Genomic DNA, 27,790 nt, shown 5'->3' on the forward strand with positions numbered 1-27,790 from the left:
GATCCGAGGGCTATGAGTAATAAATTCTGATTTTAGTGCCAACACAGGTGAGAAAGAGGCCAGTAAATTTGGTCTTGAATGTCAACGGTGTTTGCTCTATCATCAAATGCACAACATTTGATTCCAACAACATGCTGGTGAGACTGAGCTTGACCAAACACTGAACACCATCTTTTTATCCTCCATTTTAGCGATCCCGTAGAGTGCAAGAGTACTCACATTTTGCACTATAGTGGAAGTAAAGATTAAGGCTGAATGATTTTCAAAAATAATCTAAAAGCGAGAAAAAAAAGACTCTTGTAAATTCGCTCTGTTACTTACGTATTGAAAATAAATGTACAAAAAGTTCACACAGTACTCACTGCATGCTTTGGCGGCATCGATGCACAACTCCTCCGCCACGTAATCGCCGGCCGGGTAGCCCAGGAATTTGCAGCCGGACTCTCCCTGGATGCTGTGATACGAGTGAAGCCTCAGAACGGTGGAGGCGGCGGCTGTGCTACCGGCGGCCGGATTCCTGTCCGTACACTCCCGGTGGGCGCTCCCGTTGCGGTGGTGCACAGCGGGGCACGTGTCCGGCGCAGCATCCATGGTTTGCTGAGAGGCCATCAGCAACGTGCCACCTTCCGTCAGTTAAACGTAAAATTTAAAAAAAGTAATGGAAAATGATACTGAATTCAAAGACACACACATTACAGATCATCCGTGGAGGTAAAAAAAAAAAAAAGGGGAATTATATTTGTGATCCTTGTGAAATGTTGTTCTTAGAGTGGATGATAATTTTTCAGAAATAGGCTGTTTTTCCTTTTGTGTAATCATTGCAGAATTCGCAGGAATTAGATTGATGTTGTAATTAAAAAAAAAAAAAGGGTGCCATACAGGCTTTGTGAAAAAGAAAAAAGTAACAAGCCATCATTCAACACGAATGTTATGATGCCGGTCAAATTGAATCATAAAATGTTGACTGCGAAAACCACGCTGCAATGAATGCATTACGCTAACGACAAGCTGAAAATTTGTTTGCAGCAACCATCCATCACACCAGTGATGCTCATCATTATTGATCCTATTAGATGTACTTTTTGTGATAGTTTTTGTTTGGTAGTGTGCTGTCAATTTTTTTACATTTAAAATATGTGCCTTGGCTCAATAAAAGTTGGGAAAACTAAATAACACATAAATTCATGCTAACCCACAGTTTATAAAAATGTGTGCATTCACGGCATTTTACTATCCGCAGACAGTTTGGAAAGCCCTGCTTTATGCAATGAGTGCAATCTTTTTACTCACAGGAAATCAATTTTGTCGACTTCAGCAAAAACAAAAAAATAAACACCACTAGGTTGCATCATTTCAGCCCTCCCCCCAAAAAGGGCACATAGAAATACTTTGCTTGTTTTCAAAATGGGAGTGCTTAAAATAGCTTCATAACATGCATCCATGCATTTTGTATACTGCTTGTCCTCATGAGGTTGCAGCCAGATTAAACTCTGAAAAAAAGAAAAGAATTCTAAGCAGCCATTGAACATGAATGTAGGAATTGTTTTGTGTTGTATGCGACTCCATTGCTTTGCCGTTCTGTCCCTGGGACTGAGTGCCCCACTGATCAAGTGACCACCGCTGGGCATCGCAAAACAACATTGCTAGAGTGTGGTACTCATGGGCAGAACTAAACCTGTTAACCGGAAGTTTTGAGAAATGTTTCTTCAAGAAGAATATAAGAAATGTGCACGTAAAGCTCCGTCAAATTTGGATTGTTTTGTTCATGAGTCGTATTTTACGGGACAATTCTATTCAAGGATCAAAGAAAGCTATTAGAACAGTCTCTGAATCGAAATATACTTTCTGTTGGATGATTTGAAATTCATTCCAATTAATTCCAAGATTTTACTTATGTAATTAAATATCTGTTACAAGCTTCGTAGAAGACAGAAGGTAAAAAGAAATGTGAAAGAATCGTTAAGAATTATGGAAAATTGTGCGATTAATTAGTTTTAAAAAATTGTTATCACAGAGAGAGAGGGAGAGAGAGATAGACAGAGAGAGAGAGAGAGATTTTCCCGCCAATGCGTCATCATGGGCACATTTTCGCTATTTGCGGGCCGGCCCGGTCCCTATCCCCCACGAATGGAGGGGGTCCACTCTATGTAGGGGGGTGTAACGGTACACGTGGGTGTATAAATACGTTTCGGTATGGCATGTTTGGTTCGGTCCACCTTGCGTACCGTTTCTGAGTTTTTATTACACGCACGGGCGGTACTGAATGTTGCACACGGTAGAGTGGCGGCACAAAAGAGGAGTCAGTACGCCAGAAGCCGTGATAAATCATAAATGCATGGATAAATGGTAGGGGTGTAACAGTACACGTGGGTGTATTAATACGTTTCGGTATGGCATGTTTGGCTCGGTCCACTTGCGTTCGGTCACTTATTAGCGCAAGCTTATGCACAGGCGCTATTGACTGTTGCACGCGGGAGAGGAGGGCGGCGGCACTAAAGAGGAGCCAGGACGCCAGAAGCCGTGATAAATCATAAATGCATGGATAAATGGCATTACAATGGCATACGCAAGCAAGCCAGAGCTCGAAGGACCCCCGTACATTGCGGTCTCCTATTTGGGAACATTCTAGCTTTCCTGTTAAAATCGCCGATGGGGAAAGGTATGTGTACAAGTACTAAAATTGTGTGCCAACATTGCTACATGAGATTGGCGGCTATGTTGCAGGCAACACGTCTAACATAATAACGAACATCCGACTTTGAATGTTTCTTAGACGAGGAAGCAAGCAGTATTTTTAGCCAAAAAGAAAGTACAACAGCTCTGTTCTTTGCTCTCCGCTGCTTCTCTCGCTAGCCGTACGATGCATTCACGAACCTTGGAAACATCACAACTCAGCAAAACACAAATCCGACCACAATGCAGATAACCCAATTCGTTACAATATGCTGTTGAACATTCAAAGATTTCAATGCCTAAAAAGTCTAAATAATTTCATAAAGACTTTAAAGTTACTGTATTTCATTAGAAAAAGAGTTTTAATGCAGTTAGCAATAATTGTAACTGTTATTGTATGGGTTTTTTTCATCATCTTGTCTTTAACTTGAATACTTAGATGTGTCATAGGCTGTTGCTGCTGAGTTTTTAAAGATTTCAGTGTGTTAATAATTTACAAAATTAAGAGATCTTTAGTGTTAGTGTATTTTTTATTCTGATGTAATTTCTTAGAATGTCAACCGTATGGTTAGCTTTAATTTAAAAAAAAAAAGTACCATTTACTTGTCATCTTTTCAAAATAAACATTTAAAAAACAGTTTGTTTTTTTTTGTACCGAAAATAAATCGAACCGAAGTTTCCAAGAAACCGAACCGAAATATGATTTAGCGTACGCTTACACCCCTAATAAATGGCATTATTATGGCATACGCAAATAAGCCAGAGCTCGAAGGTCCCCCGTACACTGCGGTCTCCTGTTTGGGAACATTCTGGCTTTCCTGTTAAAATCGCCGATGGGGAAATGTCCGTGTATAAGTCCCAAAGTTGTGTGCTGATATTGCTACATGAGATCGGCGGCTATGTTGCAGGTAGGACGTCTAACATAACACACTTTAAACGGCGTCATCCGACTTTGAATGTTTCTTGGACGCAAGCAGTCTTTTTAGCCAAAAACTTCAAACTTAAATAGCGAGATTTATCATATTGTAGCATCTTCCAGGAACACGGAGTCAGACGTAGTTTAATTATCACGTTTTTATTAACCCAACCGGCTACTGTGGGCCACAGCTAACGCCAACATAGTACAACAATCGTTTCTTTCAAATGTACAACAGCTGTCGCTCTCCTTCGTTCTCCTCTCCTCCTCTCGCTCGCCGTACGATGCATTCATGAACCTCGGGAACATCACAACTCAGCAAAACACAAATCCGACCACAACACAGATAACCCAATTCGTTACAATATGGTGTTGAACGTTCAAAGATTTCAATGCCTAAAAAGTGTATATAATATCATAAAGACTTTTTTAAAGTTATTGTATTTTTTCATTATAAACAGAGTTTTAATATAGTTAGCAATAATTGTAACTGTTATTGTATGGATTTTTTTCATCACAAAAAGTGTATATATGTATTGTTATGACAATTTGTCTTTAACTTGAATACTGAGATGTGTCAGAGGCTGTTGCTGCTGAGTGCTTAACGATTTCAGTGTGTTAATAATCTAATAAATTAAGAGATTTTTATTGTTAGTGTGTTTTTTTATTCTGGTGTAATTTCTTAGAATATCACCCAAATGGTTCACTTTTATTCATTTTTTCTCAAAAAAAATGTACCGTTCACTTGTCATCTTTTCAAAATAAACATTTTGAAAAAAAAAATCTGTTTTTTTTGTCCCGAAAATATACTGAACCGAAGTTTCCAAGAAACTGAACCAAAATGTGATTTATCGTACCGTTACACTCCAAACTCTATGCATGTTTTGGGATGTGGGAGGAAGCCGGAGATCGAACCTGAAAACTGTGAGGCAGGCGTGCCAAACACTAGTCCACCCGCTTTCCTAGTTTCATAACAGTATTTTTAAAACCTATCAACATGGCCCAGTGTGTGACTTATAAGTAGTGAAATGCTAGAAAGAGGACAAATTAATCTTAATCTTAAACAGGTAACCTTTGCAGTAAGCAAATACGCACGTCTCCTCCCACCGCGGTGGTGGTTGGATGACACGTGACGTCACAGAGAAATAACCTTTTTTTTAATCCTCGGTGACAAGTTTAGCAGTTTATATGGATAATATGATGTTAAACTAGTTGAGCTGTAGGTGATTTGTGACGGAAAGTCAAACACTTACTTTGCGAAATGAGCAGCCAGCGGTGCGGCGAGCCAGCTAGCTCACTGCTAGCTCCCCCGTAGGCCACTAGCAGTCCGGACGACTTTGACAGCTCACACTTTTCTTTATAAATGTGGTTTAAAATGAATAAATCCTCCAGCGAATACGCTCCAAACGGCCCCCTCTTACTCCATTCCCCCCGGTGTTGCTTCTAAACTGGCCGCTTTTGGGAAGCCCAACATTGCCAGTTCCCCATGTCGCTTCCCCTCTCCTCCTCCTCGTCCACTCCCCCTGACGAGCAAGTTTATCCCTTTGGTCTTATCTCGTCATCATAACTTGGCAGCTAACGCAAGCTCCCGTTGCCTAAATGGCAGCAACGACGCCCACTATATCGTGACTACAACCGTGCAAGTGAAGTCGCGGTGATCCATTGAGTTATGTCGGGACAACTTCTCCACTTGTTGCGCTGCAGTGTTAACTGTGGACGAGCTAGCTTGAAAGCGGCACAGGGCTCAAGTCAACAAGCGGCCTCTCCCTCCAATATGCTGCGTTCACAAGCATCGGAAATCCCTATGTACGATGTCTCCTGAAACGTTGATTCACCTGTTCTGGCAATGTCCATAGACCATCAAGTTCTGGAAAGATATATCTAGATTTATCATTGATAATATTGACTCTGATTTTATTCTTTGTTGGAAAAATGTACTGTTTGGTTTCTTCAATAACGATAGTAAAACAGATAAACAAATATTTATTATATATTTGATCATTATTCTAGCAAAATTCCACAAATCCAAATTTAGTCACTCAAAACCTCGATTCGTAATTTCGAGGCAGAAACCAGACAGTATATACATTTTTTTTTTGTATTGTTTGTAAAGTGCTTTGTTAAAGCTCTGGCTGTTATGAAATGCGCTATATAAATAAAATTGTATTGTATTGTATTGTATTCTAAAAATATGTAAGCGATTAAGACTGTTGCTTTATGTTATTTATTTACATTTTTTTTTAAATCCCCCTGGCTCTTTTTTCTTTTCTCTGTGTATTACGTATGTATTAACAACTGTGTTTGGTTTGGTAATGTTAATAAAGTTTATTGGGAAAAAAAAGCATCGGAAATCCCATGATCGCCTTGGACCACTTATTCCATGGTGGGGCGGGGCACATAGAACCATGCAAGCACACTAGATGTATGACAAAAATGCTGTTTTAAATACAGAAAAAACATGTGCATATGTGCAAAATACGTGCTCTTATAATGTTGCATTTTTGATGAATGCATGTATGAAAGATCCACTATACTAAACCAACAACAAAGATTTGAGCAAACAAAAAAATAACCACATATAACCACAATGAGTTTGACAGCCCTGAACTTGTAGAATGGCGGTTCCTTACTAGCAGGGTTATAATAGTTTGGGATTTTTCATTGTAGCTATTTTTAATTTCGTTTTGACTTTTTTTTTAATTCATTTAGTTTAAAATATTTTTAGAGCGACTTTTTTTTTTTTTTTTTAGTTTTTATTGCTTTCTTTGCTCTTGACCCACATTATTTGCCATCATCCACAATACCTTTATTAAAAAAAAATACTAATCTATTTCATTCATATACGTATATGTGGATTTTAATAAAGTGCATCAGATTTATATGGCGCTTTTCTGGACAACCGCACTCAAAGCACTCACAAGGATACGGCACAATGTGATGGATTTTAGTAGTTTACTTAAACTCTTTCTTATATTTTTGTTACCCTTTTTTAGGACTTGGGATGGACAACATGGTGCAAGTATAAGAACAAAAATACAAAAAGCAGAAGAGAAAATATGGGTGGGGAGACCAAAAAAATAGAGAAGTTGGATTTTGTGATATCATTTATCTTCTTGTCAACCCACCTAACAGAGTTTTAACCGTCATATTCTACTATTTGTTGAATATGTGTGAAACAATATATTTAAAAAAAACGAGTTGATCAGCTGAACAATACCGAATTTGGCTTTTTTTTACAAAGCACCCAGACCTCGAGGTGGCGGTGTACTAATGAAATGTTCTTGTGATGCACCGGAAGTAGTATATACAACCAGACGTTATATGGAAGTATCATGTCCGGATTTCGCAATAAAGGTATTATGCTTATTAATGAGGCGTTAAACGAAGGCTACACAATATGATAGATTACTTCATATTCATAACTTGACAATCAGGGAATTCTAAGCTGTAATAGCCAAATATTCAAGTTATAACGGGTAGCTTTCAAAAAAATAATTCGACTAAACGTGTCGTATTTTGAAAAAAAAATAAATAAATAAACGGATATCGAAAGTATTCCACCGGCTAACCCCGCAAGTCTCATGCGCTGTCCTTGATAGATTGACCCATGTGAGCACGTTCAGCGTTATAATTCCACTTCTTCGTCATACAAATAAGATATGTTTATGCATTTTAGTAACTTATACCGTGTAACATTGTTGCAAGGATTGATTTAAAACTTGGTCAGAATCGAGGCGAGCATGAGTGCTAGCAGCAGGTCAATGTTGACGTTACTCCAACGCTGTGTGGCGTTGAGCCACCAGACCACTACCAGGTGTGCTCGCATTCCACTGCACACTTGGACTTCCACGACCCGGACAGCGGCCTCTTTTCGGGGCTTGTGTCATCTCGAGTGTGTCGCCCTCGCGACAACCACCCAGCGTCGCCTGTGCAGCAAGGTTAGCCTCGTATTTAGTCATTTGGGGGTCCAAGGGAACCCCATTCAGGATGCCCACAAGAGATTTAGATCAGTGCTAGTGTTTCGTGACTATGGAAATACAAACGACCAAATTAAAGATTAGACTAAATTCTTTCATCACAGAAAAAATATTTGTTTGTACCATATACCATTTTTAGCAATCAGCTGTAGATCATGGATTGGTTTCACCCAAAATACCTATTTTGAACAACAACAAAAAAAAACCGCAGAAAATTAGTTTTTTGTGAAAAGATTTATGTTATGCATAACAGCGACGTTTACTTTTTTTTTTAGTGACGCCTCAAACATGACATATCGTTTCTCCTATAAAGTCCCAACAGCAGCAATAAAAATGTGCTTTAGATGGAAAAACAATGTATTTTACTTTTGACAAACCTATTTAAAGACTATTTAGTAGAAGTATTGATTGTGTGTGTGTGTGTGTGGGTGCACTCCTCGTGCCATGCGTGTGCGCGCATTACATCATCGCGTCTACTTCTGAATTCAAATAATCTCTGTCATCTTCAAACCAGAGTTGGCCAAGACTTTTCTCTGTCCATTCCCCATAAAATAACATAGTGGATGCTGCAAGTGTCTGTACTTCTATGTAATTACAGAGCTTGAAAACTTCTGCCGCTTCTGCTTGTTCATCATTTTATACATCCACCTCCATTTACAGGCGCCATGTGAGGTTGACTATCCTCCCCTTCCACCCTACCAGTCCGACACAGCACCCGCCAAGGGGAAGGAGCTGTACATCGTGCAAGTGATAGGCCTCTCATGGTCATGCACAGCCCAGGACCTTGTGCACTTCTTCTCAGGTAACAGCAAAAAATACTTATCTGAAGCAGTGGTTTTCATTGCCCAAATTGAGGCAGAGCTGGTCCTTTTCCTTACTATAAACCGCTTCCACCACTTGCTCAAACAAACAATTTCTGTGAGGTATTTTATAAATGGTACGATTAAGTTTGAAGGAAATTTGGCCACTCAATATTATGAGCAGAAAACAACCTTGTCTGAAGTGTGATGCGGTACAGGAAATGGAAGTCACGATTGTTTCTCCAGAGTGTCGGATCCGCGAGGGCACGTCAGGCGTGCACCTGACCGTGGACCACCTCGGGAGACCGTCGGGACGCGCCTTCGTGGAGATGGAGCAGGAGGAGGACGTGAGCAAAGCGCTGGAGAAGCACCGGCAGTACCTCGGCCCTCGCTACGTGGAAGGTTTGAGCCGTTCACATCACACATACCCCCCAAAAAATGAAAAACCCAAATACGCTCATGCACTTAGACGCATCAGGTGTGTGCTCTTGACCGGATCAGCAGCAAAATTTGAAACATTCTGCCTTTGTCTGTGCACCAAACCTTCATAAAGGCTTGGATAATGTCATCAAAGTGGTTTTTTTCGCATCGTCTTGCTGACTGAAAACATGAACATTATGGCTTTCTTAAACCTGCAGATATCTTGATTAAAATAGTCGAATAAAAAAATAATAAAATGGCGCGCTCCTCCTCAGTGTACGAGGTAACAAACAGCGACGCCGAAGGCATCCTGAAGAAAGCGGTGTTGTTTCCCGCCGACACCCGGGTGGTCCGGCTCCGAGGTCTCCCCTTCACCTGTACAGAGGACGACATTGTGCGCTTTTTTTCCGGTACGGTGTCCCTAATCAAGTGTCCTGTGCTTGTCGGCATGTATGTGAAAGCGCGTTTGTGTGTTTCAGGTTTGGAGATCATCGAGAAGGGTATCAACATGGTGATAAATAGCAGAGGGAGAAAGACGGGGGAGGCTTTCGTGTGGTTTTCCTCGCAGGAAGCAGCCGATGAAGCTCTGCACAGAGACAGAGAGCTCATCGGGAACAGGTCAGACTTTCGAAGCCAGAACTGAGCATTTTACAAAAAATGGCGTGTCCGTTATTCTTCATCCGTCTGCAGCGTGGGGTCCCTTCTGTCATCCATCATTCGCCTCTTTTTCGGAGGGGTATTACCTTAGTACCCGCGTACCCGCCTTTAGGCCAATCCGCCTCTGATTTTAAACGGGCTTCCGTCAGCGATTCCGACTGCAAACTTCAATAGCAAATATATGGGTGTGCTAGCCTAATGCTAACATATACTGTGAAACACCATAGATGGGCTAACAGAAATGAGCATTTACAGTGAGTGTAAACCTTCAAACAACTGGTACTTGAACACAAATGACAGCAACACTTAGGTTTGAGGTGCATGGATTATTTGGACAAAGGAGTTGCTCACTAACGATTTAGGCACACTTGTGAACAATAATTGAGTGGAATAGGCCTTTTTTGTGCATAGAAGAAGTCTTCAATTTTTGACTACAGCTGTGTAGGTCCTTGGCACCAAGATGGCGCTAAAGAAATACTTTTGTGTTAATGGTTTTTGGCTTGAGCCCAAAAACAGCAAAATTATGGGACTCATCAAATACAGTAACTATTTAATTATGTGAACACTTGTTGTTTTTTTTCCTGTGACAGATACATTGAAGTGTTTCCCAGTAGCAGTCAAGAGGTTCATTCAAAATGGAGGAATCCTTCACAAATCGCAAACGAAACAACAACCGGGAAGAGAGTCGGCTCCGCACCTGACAAACCTGGTAACAATCAACCCTTATAATATGTTCTTGAAAAAAAAAATGTTTGGGTTGACTTCCGCTTTAGGACACAATATATATGTGTGTGTTGTGCTCTGTTTTTCTTAGCCGCTTTATCAGTCCCTTCTAAACTGTCCAACCAATCGCATTACGTCCACTTAAGAGGACTCTCCTTTCACGTCTCTGGAGAGGATATCGTTAAGGTAATCTTTTACAGTATATATGGCTTGCTTGATTATTGTAACACTATTATTCAAATCTATTCTGTTGTGCTGCAGTTCTTCGCCCCGTTGGCAGTGTCCAGGATCTGTCTAGACCTGGGACCCAACGGCAGGCCGAGCGGCGAGGCGGACGTTTACTTCGACAACCATCAGGACGCCATGGCGGCCATGTCCAAAGACAGAATGTACATAGGTGAACAGCCACACACTTGATTCAAATACAGCAGACCCCCCCGTTTGATGCCAGGGATAAGTTCACGAGCCACCAGCCATCGGTGAAAATTTGCAACGTAGAGATTTGTGATTCAACCACATTGTTTCATCTAACAAGTCTGTGAAGATGTTCAAATACATTGGCAGTGTGTTTAAAATGTGAGTTTTAGTATGTTTAAAAATGTGTTTAAACTTTTTTTACGGGAGAAGTTAAAGTATATTAAAATAGTCGACTAATTTTTGTATGGTCCCTCTATATTTTGGATTTTCACCTATTGCAGGTTAAGGTGCTTCCTTTTGATGTGTACATCTTCACGCTGTCATGTGCTGAATGTTCTGTTTTTTTAGGTGAAAGATACATTGAGCTGTTCCTCAATACAGTGCCTGACAACGAAAGATGAAAAAAAACAAAGCTTCAACCAGGTAAACAACTTTTGTTTCGTGACATTTTTTTAGATTTCCCTCTTGATGCTAACATGCTATTTTTATCACCTTTTTTCTTCATGCTGACACAGACTACGGTATTTATTCAAGTACGGCATCGAACAATAAATCATTCCTGGTGTCAACACATGCGCATCTCCATTTATTGCAAAGAGTAAACCGCAGCTGATTATCTGAGCATCCATCTCCAAATAATTTTAGTTTTTCTCCATACGCATGCTTACAAAAAAACTAACAAGTTCCATCTTTTTTCAGACATTAAAAAACCCTAAATAAATCCAAACAGTGGGTACCGAATGTATTCAGACCCAGTGACATTTTTTTCACTTTGTGTCATTGCAGCCATTTGCCAAAATCCAAAAAGTAAATTTTATTTCTCATCAATGTACAGTCAGCACCCCATCTTGACAGAAAAAAACTGAAATGTAGAAACGTTTTCATATTTATTAAAAAAAGAAAAACTGAAATATAAGTATTCAGACCCTTTGCGGCGATCTTCATATTTAACTCAAATGCTGGCCATTTCTTCTGATCCTCCTTGAGTTGGTTCTGCTCCTTTATTGGAGTCCAGCTGTGTTTAATTACACTGACTGGACTTGATTAGGAAAGGTCTAGATAAGACCTTGCAGCTCACAGTGCATGTCAGAGAAAATGGGAATCATGAGGTCGAGGGAACTGCCCAAGGAGATCAGAGACAGATATTGTGGCAAGGCACGGATCTGGCCAAGGTTACAAAAGAATTTCTGCAGCAACATTTCAAGAGGTCTGAATACTTTCCCTACTCACTGTAAATGTGAGAATACATGCTTTAAATTCTTTTAACAAAAAAAATAATACATTTTGAACATGATGGTCGATTTTAAATAAAGTAAATTTGAACATGGGCTTTAAAAATAAAACCCAAAACAAACAATTCAGTTTTTTTTTTACCCTCAGCAAAAAATGATATTTCTTTTGAACAAAACAACCAAACTAAGTCATTTGTAAACATTTTTTAGATGAATGAGTTTCAACAAAACTAAACTTTAAAAAAACAAAAATCAGATAAAATCAGCTAATGGAGTTCAGAGATGCATGTTTTAAGTGAAACATTTTTTCTCGGTTAGTTAAAAAAAAAACAATTCCAGGTTAGGTTTTTAAAATGCCTTAAGAGATGCGTGTTTTCAAAGAAAAAAAAATCCTACATTTTCTGTGAAAACCTAAAACGTGTACCGGTATATTCTTGAATTCCATGTAATGTCGAAAGAAGCAATTCAAAAAGGGAGAAAAAGCAGCTGTAAAAAAAAAAAAAGTCCTCCTATTATAGATGCATTCCTGTGATATTCTTTCCTCAATAAAAGATAACATTCAACAACCTGAGACTTGTTTGTAAAAATGCTCCAAGACATGAAGACCAGAGGAAACTTTGTGCATTTGGGTTAGAATTTTTTTTTCTCCCCCCCCCCAAAAAAGAGAGGTTACAACATTGTTGGCTGACTTTTACACCCTTAAGGCTATCAGCCTTGTATTTATCTTTCACTTCAAAAAACTGTTTTAATTCTTTCAGTTACTTGGATTTTGTACATTCAGCAGATGTTTTCCTTGAATTTCAGTTGGCTTTTCAACAAATGCATGTTTAGCGTCGGGTGAGGATTTGCTTAATGCCGAATTTGACTTGAGCCTGACATCTGACTAAAACCTAGGACAACAAATATAGTCCCTGTTAGGTTAAAAACGTCTTGTAAATTTGACACACCACAGAAAAGAGTGTTGTTACCTTGACAAATTTAAAAGATATATAGATATTTTATATAAGAAGTATATAAAATAAGGCTTCAATAATCATGAGAAATCAAGCTATTCTGTCCGCTCTCTGATGCCGTGGGCGTGGCCGCTGACTGTGCAAATAGAGAAACACACACCGCTAATATAAACAAAGGTGCTTATGTAGTGGGGGAGGAACGACTCAAACCAGACTCTATAGTGACTTAAAGCTATCAGTCTTGTCTTTCCATTGACAACCAGGTGAAATGTCCTTATAATGACACAATTTGGCACTATTATTTTTTTGTGATGTGTTCCCCCGCTACTTGGCAGAATTTGAAGATATTTTAAGTTTGCAGTCGTAATCGCTGACGAAAGCCCGTTTAAAATCAGAGGCGGACTGGCCTATATGAATTTTATTATGATGAAATTATGTTTGTTTAAATATACAATGTTTAATTTTCATTTGTTTTGTGTGGGCGTGACTTAACTACTTGAAGCAAGCATGCTTTTCCTCTTTTACTCAGTTTGTGTTTGAAAAAAGTGTCTTTGGTCTCTATATGGTGGATTGCGGGTTGGTCTGGAACGTATCTCTGTAATAAATGGGGGTTGACTGCAGGTGTCCATTATGAGGAGATGCTTTGAAGTGTTAAAAAAAAGTGCATGTTGCAGTTCCAGTTGTAGCAGGAAAGCGTCCGCATTTTGTTGTTTATGCTGGCGACGTGGAAGCGTACTGCTGAAGTAGAAGCGCGTAGCAGGTGGCGCACACCACCTCGGGCAAGATGGACGACGGCAGCGGCAGCTCGTTGGCCACGCAGCCCTCGCAGAACACGCCGCCACAGTTCTTGCACTGTCTCTGAAATAATACAAAATGGCGTTGGCAGAGATGATTGGCATTTTTTGCGTGATGCATGTCCCATACAAATGTGGCACCATTTTAAAAGGGTAATAGGCCTTTCCAATGCTGAAATTGCCAAGAAGCGTTGTTGCAGGAAAGAAATAATTTACTAAATACAACTTTACTTACTTGTTTAATACACCGTAAAATTTTGGACATTACACAACACGTGACAAGACATCAAAGCACTCACTAAAATGATTAAATAATCCTTGCTGTTCACTGAAAAGCATGCTGTCAATGTTTCTTCACTATAATGGGGTTGATCACCTGCGCCCCACTATGTTGCGTTTTTTTATTTTAAGTGACAATTTGTTTTATGGGGTTTTTAAATTGAGTATAGGAATGTGTATTCAAGGGTTAGTAGTCACAAATACACGTTTGCATGTTTTTCTCTCACTTTTTTTTTTTCCATTTTCACATTTTGACTGGCAATACAGAAACTTTTATGAAATATTCTTATTGAGATGCAGTTGCTTAACTGCTTATTTTTTTGACCAATCAACATGGGTAATTGTAATAAAGACCAAATTAAAACCTAGAGTACAGATACTCTTAAGCAAAAAAAAAAAAATCAAATAAAAATACTTTGCTGCCATCTTGTGGCATCTTGGTGCCAAGGGAGTATGGTAGTTTGAGTTGAGAAGCATCATTTAGACAAGTGTGCTTTGTCAGCAATTATAAACCTTTTTTTTTACCCCCCCACCAAAAAAAAATCCAAACTTGAAAATATGCCCTTCAGCAAAATATTTTAATTAACTTTTCTACAGATAAAGGGTACAGTCAGACAGTCTTTTTCCCTATAATTTCTTTCTTGTAGTACAGATTCTCATGCTGGTACCTTTGTCTTGAGGAGGGAGTCTTCCTGCTCGCACATGCTGCACACGGAAGCTTCACCAATGTCCACAAAGGACTCATCCTGGACAGGAACATATATGGAAAACCAACACATACATTTGTACTTAACACTTACTTATCAAAATTATAACATCACATTTAATTTCAAATAATGTAGGGGTGACCAAAATGAGGGCTGTCAACAAAATCTTGCCAGACTTCAACTTGGTAAGCATCTAATAATGTAGGATCCAATCCACGCACATTTTGCTTATTCTTTGGATTTTGATGGTGAGAGGAAAAGTGTGTGTGTGTGTGTGGGGGGGGGATATCTAAAAAATACACACAAATGCACCAACAATATAATTAAAAAATGTAAGTAAAAACAAGTACATAAAATGTATTACAATTCCATTTAAAACTAGCGGATGAAAGTAATTTAAGTAAAAATAAAAAAAAGGTGAAGAGGAAGAATAACGTAAAATGCATCAATATAAAATAACAAAAATAAAAACAAAAGTACACATACTGTATGTATTTGTAGTCTTCAAGATACTAAAATAAAAATATTTATTTACATAGAAATAAAACAACATTAAAAAGCTAATAAAAATAACAAATAAAGGATACATAATATATTTTAAAAATCCAAATAGATAAAATAAATGTTAAAAAGTAAATGCACGTATTATTAATGAATAAAATTAAAAAGACTTATAAGAAATTAAAACAAAAAAATAAATAAATAAAAATAAACACATAGCGATAAAAAAAAAAAACCCTTATGCATCACACACTTCTGAAGGGTACTGAGTGGTTTTACTTTGACTTAATTTTAGCATACAGCACTTATTGATACGCCTGTGCGATAACTATGTAACCACGACTAAAAAAAAAAAAAAATAATAGGATGACCGCTATTTGATCCTCAAACCGATTGCTTTAAAAAATATTAATCCCATAAATTCATAACATGCGTACGCTAACCTAGATAGCATGTTTGTACACACAACCCCAGCATGAGTTTAAATTAAAAAAAAAAAAAAAAGCTTACCTCTTCAACGTCATCATCATCAGATGGGCAAAAGGACCTTAAGGACACACAAATATATAACTATATAGTTTTAAACACACTTGAGAAAGTTGTTGGGAGTACACACAAGCTGGAGTGTGGGCTGCTTTTGTCCTCTGCTGTCACTTGGAGGTCCTTCCTCACTGCTGGAGATGGCAAGTGAGGCTGGAACACGAAAGCCTCGTAAACAAACAAAACACAAGACGGCACACAGTATGTTGCTATTTAGAGTGAGAGTGTACTTGGGGCAGGTCCTGGTGCTCTCGCTCCCTCCTTAGCTCCACCTCCAGGATGGACCTAGCGGAAGGCAGAAAACACTGTAGTGTATTTCGGGATGGACAGTGTTGAACTTTTGGGGGTTACCTGTGTCTCCGGAGCTGCTCCAGCTCTACCTCCAGGCTCTCGATCTTGTCCCCAAACTCGCACTTGAAGAGGCGGTTGGCCTCCAGCACTGCCTCCCTTTCCCGCTCTGCCTGCTTACATCTGTTTTTTTTTTTGTTTTGTTTTTTTGGGTGGAAATGGTGATGGAGGGATGCAAAAACAACTTTAAAAAGAAAATATAACAACTGAAAAGGAAGACAGTGAATGAAGGGAATTGGTGCAGAAATTGCGCGTGAACACCGAAGAGCGGACATAGAATAGAAATTGGAAATGTAGGGCATGTAGAATGTGCGACTGAAAACGTGAACAAAGATGAATTATAGTGGAGAGGTTGACGGGTTTTTTTCAAGGAAATGTGGAATTCTTCAAAAAATAGAAACTTTTAAAATGTCCAACATTTTGAAGTCAGTGTCACAGTAATGGAATTTGAGGTGTATTGGTAAATTCCTCCAGTATGTTTTTTTCTTTTGGAATATGTGGAAAGTGGAAATTCTGGGAATGTTTGAAATCGGATGAGAAATGTGGAATTTGTAGCAAGTAATAAATAAGCCAAGGATAACAATAATGCTAATATTTTAGACAATGCTTTTAAATGTTTTGTATTTTTTCCCGGTCTTTATTGGTTTTGTTTTAGATATTTTGTTTGACCTTTTAAAAAATAGATTACAATTGAATAGAAATTTTTCATTTTTATTTTTTTGACAAAACATTTAATTTAGGAAGGTTTTTTGGGGGTAGATTTATATATATATATATATATGTGTGTATATATATATGTGTATATATATATATATATATATATATATATATATATATATATATATATATATATATATATGTATGTATATATATGTATGTATATATATGTATGTATGTATGTATATATATATATATATATATTTTTTTTTAGAATTTTCGTGTTGCATTTATATTTTCTTAATGTGTTTGGGTTTCTCGTATTTCTCTTTGTATGCTGTTATTTAATTAACTTGGCCTCTTTATTGAATCACAAAAAAATGGCAATTTGAACAGGGGTGTGTAGACTTTTGGTCTCACTGGATATTTTTTTCATTCATTTTTTATACTTAGAAAAAAAAAATCTATATTTTAAATACTTTTTGTTGATTAAAAAAAAAAAATCAGCTCTTCAGCCTTCACACAATAATAAGCCAACTCACAAGCAAGCGAGTATGTCAGGAAGTGGGCTGGTTTTTGGTCGATTGTTTTATTAGCCTAATGGTTACAAGGACAAATGTTGACATACAGCTCTAAAATCCAGAAATGAATCGTCTTTCTCCCACTTGACCACTTCTTTGGACCTCCACCCTGGCATGAGGGGGGGGCGCTCATGAGCACGTCTGACAAGAAGCACGAAGCGCGTGGGAGAACACAAGGATTTCCTTAAAAGATGCACGAGTCCACTCTACTCGAAGCCGGTGGAAAGAAAAAAGGGGGAGCTCCCTAGTTTGGTTATTTCTCTGTTAGCGTGTTTGCGTGGGGCTACTGCTGCAGCTGCAGGAGCTTCCCCGCGGCCGAGTTGAGGTTCCTGGCCTGCTTCACCAAATGTTTCCCGCTAACCGTGCCGTTAAAAATGAAGGAAATCAAACAAAAAGGTGATGGAAAAAAAGAGGAGGTGGTGAAGGGAGACAACAGGAGAGTTTTGAACAAGTAGATCTCGCGGTGGTGGTGATAAGGTGCGTTTCAGAGGTGCTCACCTGCTCTCCAGCTGCTTGATGGTGCCTGACATCTGGCTGATTTTGTCCTCCAGGCGGGCCACGGCGTCGCTCTTCTGCTTGGAGCTGGCGTCGGCGCTCTGAGGAAGAAGAATGAGCCGAATTAGGTCATAGGTCAGGCCCTAGCGTAAAGGTGTCATTAAGTCACAACAATGATGCCAACAAATCTGTGGCTTTAGCACTTCCACTTTTCATGTTTTCCTGAAACGATATGTTAACATGTAGACTGTGCTTCTTAAGCTCTGAGCATCTCTAGATACTTCTAGAAATAAATAGTACCTGTGACTTGTGGCTGAGCTGCTGGTTGATGACGCGCAGGTCGTCCAGCTGCTGCCGGAGCTCCACCAGCGCGTCCTGCTTCTCGCACACGTCCTTCTCCAGCATCTTCATGGACAGCTCCATCTCCTGCTTCATGCCGATCTGCACCTCCAGCTCCTTCTCCACGTCCTGCGTCACCAACAAATAGAAGCTGGACCTAATGTGTGGACCATTCGGACCATTTGCGTAGACCAAGGGCCACATTTGGTTTTAAAGTGGGACACATGGGTTCAGCTTCAGAAAACAGGTCAGCCGTGATTGTTTGTTACCTGAGCCCGGAGCAGTTGTGATGTCATTTTCAGTCAAAAGAAGTGACAAAATGGCTGCCCGCAGAGATGGCTAAAAACGGGTGGATTAACTCTTATTCCACAAACGCAATATTTATCAGAATGCCTTGTTTCAACTAGTGGGCTTGCATAGAACGTGTTCTTGAAAAGAATATGTTTGGGTTGACTTCCCCTTTAAGGGGATATGGGAATCAAAGTATGGTAATACAAATATTTGAATGAAGCAAATTTAGAAATAATTCGGCAAGATAAAAATGAAAGGCTTCTTGATCATGTAAATGCTTGATGGGCCGGATTAAACAACGGAACTGGTCGTATGTAGGCCACGGGTTACACAAGAGAAAAGTGGAATGGGGGAGAAAGCTTACCAGTCGAAGGAGCGTCTCCTCCTTCAGCTGCTTGCGCGTTTCGCCCAGCGCTGGTCCATCAGATGTCGCCGAGTCGCTTCTTAGCGCCTGAAACGCCAGAAAACGCCATGAAAAGAACAGGAAAAAAAATTAAACAGGATGCAAAAGTAGCCAAAAGCGATGGCTCACCCTCCTGTTGGACTCCAGCTGATACGAGCTCTCCTCTTTCACCCGCTCGACGTCTTCTTGTAGCGTGATGATCCTGTTGTTGGCTACTGCCAGCTGCACAAAGGAAAATTTAAAAAAAAAAATCAAGAACTTGACTAAATGTAGTAATAATTTGGTGACCAGTGTTATTTTTTTAAGACGATAGGCCTGCAGAATCACCTGCAGACATTTGTAAAAAGAAAAAAAGAGAAAAGCCTTTGACCAGAGGATGGAACAGCATTACCCAGCAGCCCTACCCTCCCTCCCACCCAGGCTCCAACACCTCCCCGCGACCCTGTACAGGATAAGCGGTTTGGAAGATGACACGAGATGACCCTACCACCCCCGAATCCAAACAATTTTTAAAGAAAAATAATCAGTTCCCCTACCCACAAAATAAAAAAATAAAAAAATGACGTTATCAAAAATAATCCCAATTTCTGCATAGTTATATAAAGGCCTGTAATTACTTATTTGCAACCCAATTTGCAAAATTTTATTTTTTTAAATATTTTACTCAGCTGTGAGTGAAACTTTTTTATGTCTAGATTGTTTAAAACCAGTGCTCGTTAATATGGAGTTGGAACATGAATGAATACGTCGCACACAAATGTGTCTCTCACCTCTTCTGTGAGCTTCGTGTTGGACTTCTCCAGCGCGTCCACTTTGGCCTGGAGGTTATTTACTGAAGCGCTACACGTACACACACAAGACAAGACACAACTTGGTCTTTATTATTCACTGGCTTTTTAAATGATGCGCTTGCATGTCAAACCTCAAATGTCTGTTGAGCTCCTCCACGTAATTCTTCTGATCCAATATGGCGGTGATCTGACCGTCACTGATTGACACAAAACATCAACACTTTTGAGGGGGGGGCGGGAGGTGTAATAATCCATAAATTCATTATTGGAGCCGCTAACTCTTATTAGGGTCGCGGGTGTGCTGGAGCCTATCCCAGCTGTCTTCCGACAGTAGGCAGGGTGGAAATGATAATCCTTATTGTTAAAATATTTAGAAAGCAGCCACACTCACGACTCACCCTTCTGCACTCTTGCTACTGTGGCCGCCATCTTTTAGGTACATTGAGAAATCGATTACTCCAACCTGTGGAAAAAAATGAAGAATCAGTGAGAAGTGAAGGCATGCCACGCTTGAACCAGCGAGTCACACTGGAAAGGAAAATACTAATATGGGGGGAAAATATGAGGGAAAAAAGGCATATTTGATAAGAAAACGGGCAATGGTACACGAGCAGTGGTATTATTGCAGGGGGCAAAAAACCTTGTTAATATTACTGTAAGCAATTTTTAAAAAATTGTGAAGATTTGCTGTCAAAAGAGAAATCTAAAATCAAAACATCTAAGAACAATCTAAATCCAGATAATCTTAAAGAAAAACAAACGGAATTATTAGTTCAAGAAAAGAACAATTAGATTGTTTTTAAAAAAGACAAGTCATTTTTTCTCCAAGGGAACCCTTTTATAAAACTTGCGCTGCTGAAAACAGACCAACCTGCGAGTCCAGGTCCTCTCCTTTCATGCACAGGTTGGCGTCGATGACGTTGAGCCCGACGAGCAGTCCGGCGATGACGGCTCCCTCCTCCTCCATCATCAGAGCGTTGGGCTCGTAGAATTCACTACACGCAGGAAAAAAAAAAAGTTTTGTGTTATAATGTGTTGTACAGTAAAAGACCAAATGTGGAGCGGGTCATGAACCTTAGCAGGTCCTTCCTGTTGATGATGGTTTTCATGTAGTCGGACAACTTCTTCTGCATCAGGGCGAGTCGTAACCAAGCGCGGCCTCTTCCTAACGGCGTCCTGTCAGTCATAAAACTCAGCGTTATTGTGTGAACCGATGTACAGATGTCCCACATTGCCCCAGCGATTCAAGCGGTCCCACTTGAATATTCACCTCATCTGGGTAACTACTTTCCAGCTTCCACAAATGCCTACCTTTACTCCTCATCATTCATTCCACATTTTCCAGGAAATTCATCCCATTGAAACGAATGGAGACATGTTCCACATTTCAATCATTTTTCTGTATTTTACACCTCATGCGGCCGATTCAAATCAATCCAACCCATTCCTGTTCAGTTCACACAGGACAGTCTTAACTATTGACATTCCACAAATTCATTGACCGAGTCAAGACATTCCAACTTCAAGTCACACATGTGACAATTCAATTAATCACACGGCATTTCAGCTTCAGCATTCACACGCGAATTCTACAGAAGCTGTATTCTCAAGGTCTCTATAAAAGCACAACTTTTGATATGGGATGATTGAATTTCAACTGACTTGAGGCCAGGCAGGTCTTTGACACTGGCGGTGATCTCCCCAGCCTCGGGAGTCAGCTTCTCCACCAGCTCCAAAGCCCCCCAGAACGACTTGTTCTGGCCCAGGAAAGTCTTCTTGGCTGAGAAAGAAAAGACGACGACATTTTGGAATGACATTAACCTTCACAAACAATACAAAACACCATAGTCAGGCTAACAAATAGCATTTGTGTTGTGGTATTGTAACCTTTTCAAGCAATGGCTATTTCAACACAAATACTGGCATATAATATTCTTTATCCTTTTGCAAAGAATGACTAATATGTGTATATAATATACCGTTGCAATGCAGTCAACGGGACTCGGGGAGCGCAGTTGACTTCAACTACGCTTTTTAATGGCAATGGGTGGAGAAAAGTCTTGCCCAACTCTGCTTGGATCATTTATCAGAAAATGTTTAAAAAAAAGAAAAAAAAGAGCATTAACTATGGCCCGCAGATGGGAGCATTGAATCTCTTGGATGAGCTCACTGTGTGTGCCACAACAAATGTGTACGCTCCTAAAACGTGGCACAACCATGGAAATGTTTTTTTTTTCCGTTCAAAATGTTTGATTTGGGTGAAACCAACCAGTTTTACTGGTGATTAGTAAAAAAAAAAAAAATGAGTAAGGTAGAAACAACAAACAACAAAGATCAGTCAGAATTGCTCGAAATCGGGGGCACTCAAAACATATTTTTTCAAGTCTATGTTAACCGCAGGCCCATCAGTTGAAACACGGCTTTCTAATTAATATTGCATTTGTGGAATATGAGTTAAGCAGCAAAATCCACCCGTTTTTAGCCATCTCTGGGGCGGCCATTTTGCCACTTCTGTCGACTGAAAATGACATCACAACTACTGAGGGCTCAGGTAACGACCAATCACAGCTAACCTGTTTTCTGAAGCTGAGCCGTGATTGGTCGTTACCTGAGCCCTCAGTAGTTGTGATGTCATTTTCAGTCGACAGAAGTGACAAAATGGCCGCCCCATAGACGGCTAAAAACGAGTGGATTAACTCTTATTCCACAAACGCAATATTTATCAGAAAGCCTTCTTTCAACTAGTGGGCTTGCTTGAAAAAAATATGTTAGGGTTGACTTCCCTCTTTAAGTAGATGACGTCTGTTTTGAGATGTTGTTCAAGTTGTTCAGGAGCTACAGAAGGCGAGAGCGTGTTGTTGAGGTTACTTTTCAAGCCGTGCTTGAGGCAGTGCTCCATGACCACGAAAAACTGCTGCAGGGGCGCGTAGTCCGAGTCCAGCGTGCGTCCCAGATTGAGCGCCGACTCGATCAGACCCTTGATGCTCAGCTTGGCCATGTTCATCAGGTTGAGCCTCTCGATGGTGATGGGGTCCTTGGGATCTACATGACACAGAACATGGAACCCTTTACAAAGGCAACGGTCTCTCTTACGCAAACTACAAAAGTGGTGAGTAGGCTTATTATACATTTTTCACAGCAGCATTAACCATGGGTGGGCTGCAGTCCAGCCCAGCTAACTTTGGGACGAGTAGTAAAGTACATCTGGGACCAATTGCCAGCCAATCACAGAGCACACTGAGACAACAATTCACACTCAGGTTGAACTGCAATGTGAATGAGCAGGAAAATGATGTCCAGACTTATATGAGCTTTGAAAATATAAAATGCATGCACTGTACAAAACATACATACTAGCTCAGTGCGCTGCAGGAAATTTTATTTGACTTCCAAGCCCTGTTGCAAAGAGCAAAAATCTGCAAGTGACGTGCCCCCTGTAAACAATTTTGGAATTGCCTATAGATACCACAAAATGGTGCCGAAATATTACTTTTCTATAAATGGATCTCATAACCTCCCTTCAACATACAATGACTGCCTCAGCTTTGATATGCTTTATAACGCAACTGAATGAGAGACCGTATCCAAACGTATGACTGGAAGTGGCAGTGGCAGAGCACAAGCTTTCATTGATTTGGCCGGAGCACAAAAACAGCAAATAGGTGAGTTTTTCAGCAAATAACGGATGAAAATTTCACACATGCTGAACCACGAATATGTGCGGGTACAGTCTATTTACTTCAAATGTATCCACAGTATATTCATCGATGCATGCCTGTGATGTAGAGTGAATGATATGATAAACCATGAGTACAATGATCTGTGGACAAAAAGCCTTTATCTTGTGCCTCTTATTTGATTTTCAACAAACCAGCACCTGAGGAAAAACAACGTACACGTGTGAGGGAAAACCGTAGCTTGAAAATGTGATTCCTATTAAAGTGTTGCCAAATGTCACTCACTGCTGCATTCAAGAGGCAGTTAATGGCATTACCACTTAATAATGAATACTAAGGGGCAGTTAGTTTTCTGTGAACTGATTGTCATCATTAATTTCTATACAGTAACGAATTGCGACTTTGTATAGTAACTGTAGACAGTTTAGTACGTTGAGAAAAGTAACACGTTAGATTAGTCGTTAATGCAAAAAAATTGATTTGGGTAACACGTTACTTCCCAGCACATGACTGGCATCACTGATCACGAATAAGTCATGCTTCCAACGTAGCCTTGTTTACAGTGCTAATGCTAGCTTATTGCTATTTTGTTATTTTAACCAAGCTGAATAGTTAGGGCCTGTGTCGTGACCGCTGTGAGGCCCCAATTGTTTTTGTATAAATTATACTTATTTATTCTTTGAAATGAATTTTCATTGCATTTTTGAGGGCCTAAAGATGCACAAAAACTCACCAAGCTTTGCACACACACATCAGGTCTGGCTAAAAAAAATTGACGTTTAGAAGTTGTTGTTGAGAATTGTGCTCGTGACCATTAGTGAGGGGGGGGTGGCTTTGGTTAGACACTCAAGGGGGAGGGATTAGTGAAGTGATGCTACATTCAAATTCTCTCAAACTTGCAGTTGGAACACTGCAATCACCCCATTTAATTAATAAACCCCTCTATCCACTTTGGACATTTTTGTTTGGTGGTATACAACATTTTTCTACCACAGCAAAACAAAAGACACAACTGGTCGTTTTGAATCATGACAACGTTCGACGCAGCTTCCCTTCATGAAGGAAATTGATTACGGAATAAATGAGGAATTTGTGGGAAGGCGTGGCCAGAGACAAGGAAGGAGCGAGTCAGCAACGAGCGGCACATCCTCAACTGCAGCGTCATGGCCATTTTTTTGCATCGCCTAAATGACAAAACATCGACGTATATATCCTGCGGTGTCAAATCCATGGCGATGCCATTCCAAACGTGCTCATCTTCTTTGGGGAGGGGGGCGAGGGGATCCTTTTTGGCAACCCCGCCGCGAATCCTACCTTCATGGGCCGGCTCGGGGTCCGGCGTGAGGGAGATGTCGTTGAGCTCGCGCAGGCACAGCCATTCACCGTCCACCGATACGCGGAAGTTGCACAGATAGATGGTCTCCCGGGCGGCCTGCGTGATCTTGTCGGTGGTGGGCGTCGGCGTCTCGCTTTGTGGCGTCAGATCCGACATGATGGCGGGCGGTGGTGGTGATGACTCGGCAAAAAACACCTAACAGGCGGTGTGCTTGTTCCCCCGAAATTCCCAGTGAGGGGACAAAAAGGATGTCTGTAGCAGGTGTCTCTCTCCTCCTCACTGGCGGAGACGCTGCGCTTCCTCACTCCTCCACCCCCTTCCCTCCCTCTTCTTCCTTTTTGTGCAGGCGAGGGAATTAAAGGGAAAGAAAAACAGTCAATCACCCACCACCCTCCTCTGAAGTCTGATTGGGGCTGGCGGTGGCTGGATGCACACTGGGTGTTGACCAAGATGGCCGACCGCTGTGGCGGAGGAGGGCCGGGTAGCAGCCAGCGCGGTGTCACGTGAGCAGATGGTGCAAGAGAGAGAGAGCGAGCGAGAGAGAGCGAAAGGGGGGAGGGGATGATGGTGGTCCCCAGTGAGGCAAACCTAATGCTAATGATAGGGCTGCTCAATTATGAAAACAAAAATTAATCATGATTATTTTGGTAATAATTGAAATCACGATTATTCAATACATTTTTGGGGTACAAAACAAGAAAATATTCAACTGTAAAAAGTATAAAGACAAATAAATGTATTAGTTATATATATATATTTTTTTAAAAGGTGCAAATGTATACATTCAACTAAGTATGATTTCCTGCTAACTTATTATAGCCTACTATTGCTTGTTAGAACGTATTGTAATGACCCCGCAAGTGGTCAAGGATAGACACCGGTGCACCTTCAATCGCTTTATTGAACACACTGTAAGAAAACAAACACACAATAAGAACAATCATTTACAAGCTGCCGATAACAGCTCACACCCATTAAGTCAACACGCAAACTGTCCAGTTAACAGTTGGGGCGGCCGTGACTCAGGAGGTAGAGCGGGTCGTTCAGTAACCCGAGGGTCAGCTGTTCAAATCCTGATCTGTCTGAGTCATGTGTCGTTGTGTCCTTGGGCAAGACACTTCACCCACCTTGCCTCCAGTGCCACTCACACTGCTGTACGGCTGGGTGTGAATGTTTGGGGGTGATCGGAGGGGCATACTGTCAGCCACGCTATCGTCAGCCTGCCCCAGGGCAGCTCTGGCAACATACGTAATTTACCACCACCAGAATGTGAATGTGTGCACGCATGAATAGCGTCTTTGAGTGTCCAGAAAAGCGTGATATAAATCTGATGCATTATTGTTATTAACATCCAGCCACGTCTACATTCGCTGACGCCTACATCACTCACCAGGCCATGTCCTGCCTTTTAACGCCATACACACGCATAGTCACAGATACTACATTAGAGTATTACATGATGATGGCAACCATAAAAGTACACAAATAAAACCGGCACCTCACATTGTGTTTAATAATGCTAATCAATTTGTATGCAAATAATAATCAATAGAGCATTATTTTTCATTAGACTGAATTGATGACTGAACAATCCACCATATAAAAATCTCTATTTTGTGATTAATTAGCGGGGACTGTATAGACAGCCCTACGTTACTACTATAGTCATTTTTATGAAATATATTGTAGGGTGCTAATTCTCTTCTTCAAACAAATATTCTGCATTTTTTGTTTGTGAAAGCTATCAAAATAATATATGTGATTTAAAAACATAAAAAGAGTAGATTATGTGCATTCATTAAGGAAAATAATTTAAAAACAAAATTGACAAACAGGAAGTCTGACACGGGACAGGGTCACGTGATCCACCAAACTTGTTGACGTTAGCTTGTAGCTGGATTAGCTATGTGACATTTTGCCCATTTTATTGTTTCATTTACAATAACACTCCAAAAAAATATTAGCTTTATATATTTAAAAATATATATATTTAACCAGGCGTTAGCTTGTTTGGTTAACTCCCAGCTAGCTACCATATGCCAGACACACTGTCTCGTCACCGCCATTAAAAATGTAACCAATAAGGCCAACTGGCATATTAAAGTGTTATTAGAAAATGGCTACAGTACATTAAGTACTCACTTTTCCTCTTCGATTCGACCCTCTCGATGTGGAAGTCATACTTGGGGGATAGCGAGGAGCCGCCAGCCTTCCCGAACCTGACGTTGGCGGACCTCAACGCCTCCTTGAAGTAAATCACCGAGGTGGGCGACAGGGTCTCGTCCGGGCTGTCGTCGCGGTGGTGGTGTCCGTTCTCATCCGAAGAACCGCGGCTACCGGCGGCTGGTGGCCGCGGAACAAGCCCCGCAGTGGGTAAATCCCTGTCGGCCATCTCCGTTGAATAAGCAACCCTTTCCGGTCAAACTCACTTCATGTGACCTGCGGCTATGTAGCTAAGTGGTGGTTAGCTTGGATCCCGCATAACGATGGTAACCAAACAGCGCGCATTAAGCCCGCCGATGTCACACCAAAATCGGTCACAACACCCCAACGTCTCGCCCTTACGGATGGTAAAACATCCACACTCCTTTTGCTAATCCTATGCTAATTTCACGCGTCATCACATGACGTCAGCAGTGATTGAACTTTCAGAGGAAGAAGTATCACTACGGATTCTTGAACAAAATCGATGAGTCTTCCTGTGTGCCACCAGTGCTTGAGTTCTGTGATTTCCAAGTGGAGTAAGTGTTACTATGTTTTAAATACGCGATTATACGGCACCTCACCTGCAAAGGAGAGCTAATAAAAAATGTCACACGCCAAATCGGACAAATACAAATCTAACCCTGCTGCTGTGGTGGTAAATATTGAAATATAAAAAGGAATACATGTTTTGAATTGTCATATTAACACTTACAAACGTTCTTTTTAGTACCAATCAAACAAAGATAGATTCAACATTTGGGCATGGCTTCCTTTTTTTTGGGGCGGGGGGGGATGGTTTACATGTCCACCAAATTTCAAGTTGCCAGGTAAAATCGTCGTCAAAGGCTGAATTGTTGTCGTTTTTTTTATTCTGGAGGGTGCTATTGAGTGAAAGGGCTGCTTTACACCAAAATGGTGGACTTTTTGGGCATGGCTTCCTGAGACTTTTTGGGGGGTCTACTCATGTTAGACATATCAATCAAATTCTGTCTTGCCTGTGAAACTGGTTCGGAGGGCTTACGTTTAAAACTTACAATTTTTGAATGTCACTGTCTGTCAATATGTGCAATTTCAGGGA

At 40.4% G+C, this 27,790-nt stretch overlaps 4 protein-coding genes across 14 annotated transcripts in view; 2 read left to right on the top strand and 2 right to left on the bottom strand.

The window, feature by feature from the left end:
• jak2b (Janus kinase 2b) overlaps positions 1–5,351 on the bottom strand; it is a 34,527-nt gene extending 29,176 nt beyond the window's left edge. For all 3 annotated transcript variants that reach the window (XR_015086962.1, XM_086031873.1, XM_086031875.1), the window contains exons 1-2: positions 4,843–5,351; positions 363–623 (exon numbers count right to left, since the gene is read on the bottom strand). Coding sequence is in view for 2 of the 3 variants with exons in the window: in XM_086031873.1 (XP_085887999.1) it covers positions 363–609 (247 nt within the window). In the remaining variant the exon portion in view is untranslated. The remainder of the gene's footprint in view (positions 1–362; positions 624–4,842) is intronic.
• Positions 5,352–6,957: 1,606 nt separating this feature from the next.
• On the top strand, positions 6,958–11,156 carry grsf1 (G-rich RNA sequence binding factor 1). The gene is made up of 10 exons (XM_086030623.1): positions 6,958–7,527; positions 8,227–8,368; positions 8,613–8,768; positions 9,062–9,196; positions 9,266–9,404; positions 10,034–10,152; positions 10,258–10,352; positions 10,428–10,563; positions 10,932–11,006; positions 11,099–11,156. Exons 1-9 carry the CDS (start codon positions 7,330–7,332, stop codon positions 10,982–10,984), a joined length of 1,173 nt encoding a protein of 390 aa, XP_085886749.1. The 5' UTR covers positions 6,958–7,329; the 3' UTR covers positions 10,985–11,006; positions 11,099–11,156.
• rufy3 (RUN and FYVE domain containing 3) lies at positions 11,157–27,140 on the bottom strand. 3 transcript variants are annotated; one of them, XM_086030620.1, is made up of 18 exons: positions 26,650–27,140; positions 22,363–22,536; positions 21,157–21,274; positions 20,569–20,670; positions 20,366–20,489; positions 19,893–19,957; positions 19,626–19,691; positions 19,474–19,543; positions 18,833–18,925; positions 18,665–18,751; positions 17,971–18,138; positions 17,674–17,771; positions 15,941–16,060; positions 15,820–15,874; positions 15,666–15,742; positions 15,560–15,596; positions 14,510–14,587; positions 11,157–13,626 (listed from the first exon to the last, which is right to left on the bottom strand). In XM_086030620.1, the coding sequence occupies exons 1-18, from the start codon at positions 26,897–26,899 to the stop codon at positions 13,480–13,482; spliced, it is 1,929 nt and encodes a 642-aa protein (XP_085886746.1). In that variant the 5' UTR covers positions 26,900–27,140; the 3' UTR covers positions 11,157–13,479. The 3 variants fall into 3 exon arrangements, with proteins under 3 accessions (XP_085886746.1, XP_085886747.1, XP_085886748.1); XM_086030621.1 differs by lacking the exon at positions 26,650–27,140 and adding an exon at positions 24,486–25,006; XM_086030622.1 differs by lacking the exons at positions 11,157–13,626; positions 14,510–14,587; positions 15,560–15,596; ... (1 more) ...; positions 15,820–15,874; positions 15,941–16,060 and adding an exon at positions 17,148–17,531 and having other exon boundaries at positions 26,650–27,138.
• Positions 26,960–27,790, top strand: part of slc4a4a (solute carrier family 4 member 4a) — a 49,644-nt gene continuing 48,813 nt past the window's right edge. For 3 of the 7 annotated variants that reach the window (XM_086030615.1, XM_086030616.1, XM_086030617.1), the window contains exon 1: positions 26,961–27,248. The gene's annotated coding sequence lies outside the window, so the exon portion shown is untranslated. Of the gene's footprint in view, positions 27,249–27,790 lie in introns of all 7 variants that reach the window. The other 4 variants (XM_086030611.1, XM_086030614.1, XM_086030618.1 and 1 more) reach the window with 4 other exon arrangements.

The sequence above is a fragment of the Filicampus tigris genome, chromosome 5, assembly GCF_054856515.1.
Source record: "Filicampus tigris isolate MCC_2025a chromosome 5, RoL_Ftig_1.0, whole genome shotgun sequence".
Taxonomy (NCBI): Eukaryota; Metazoa; Chordata; class Actinopteri; order Syngnathiformes; family Syngnathidae; genus Filicampus; species Filicampus tigris.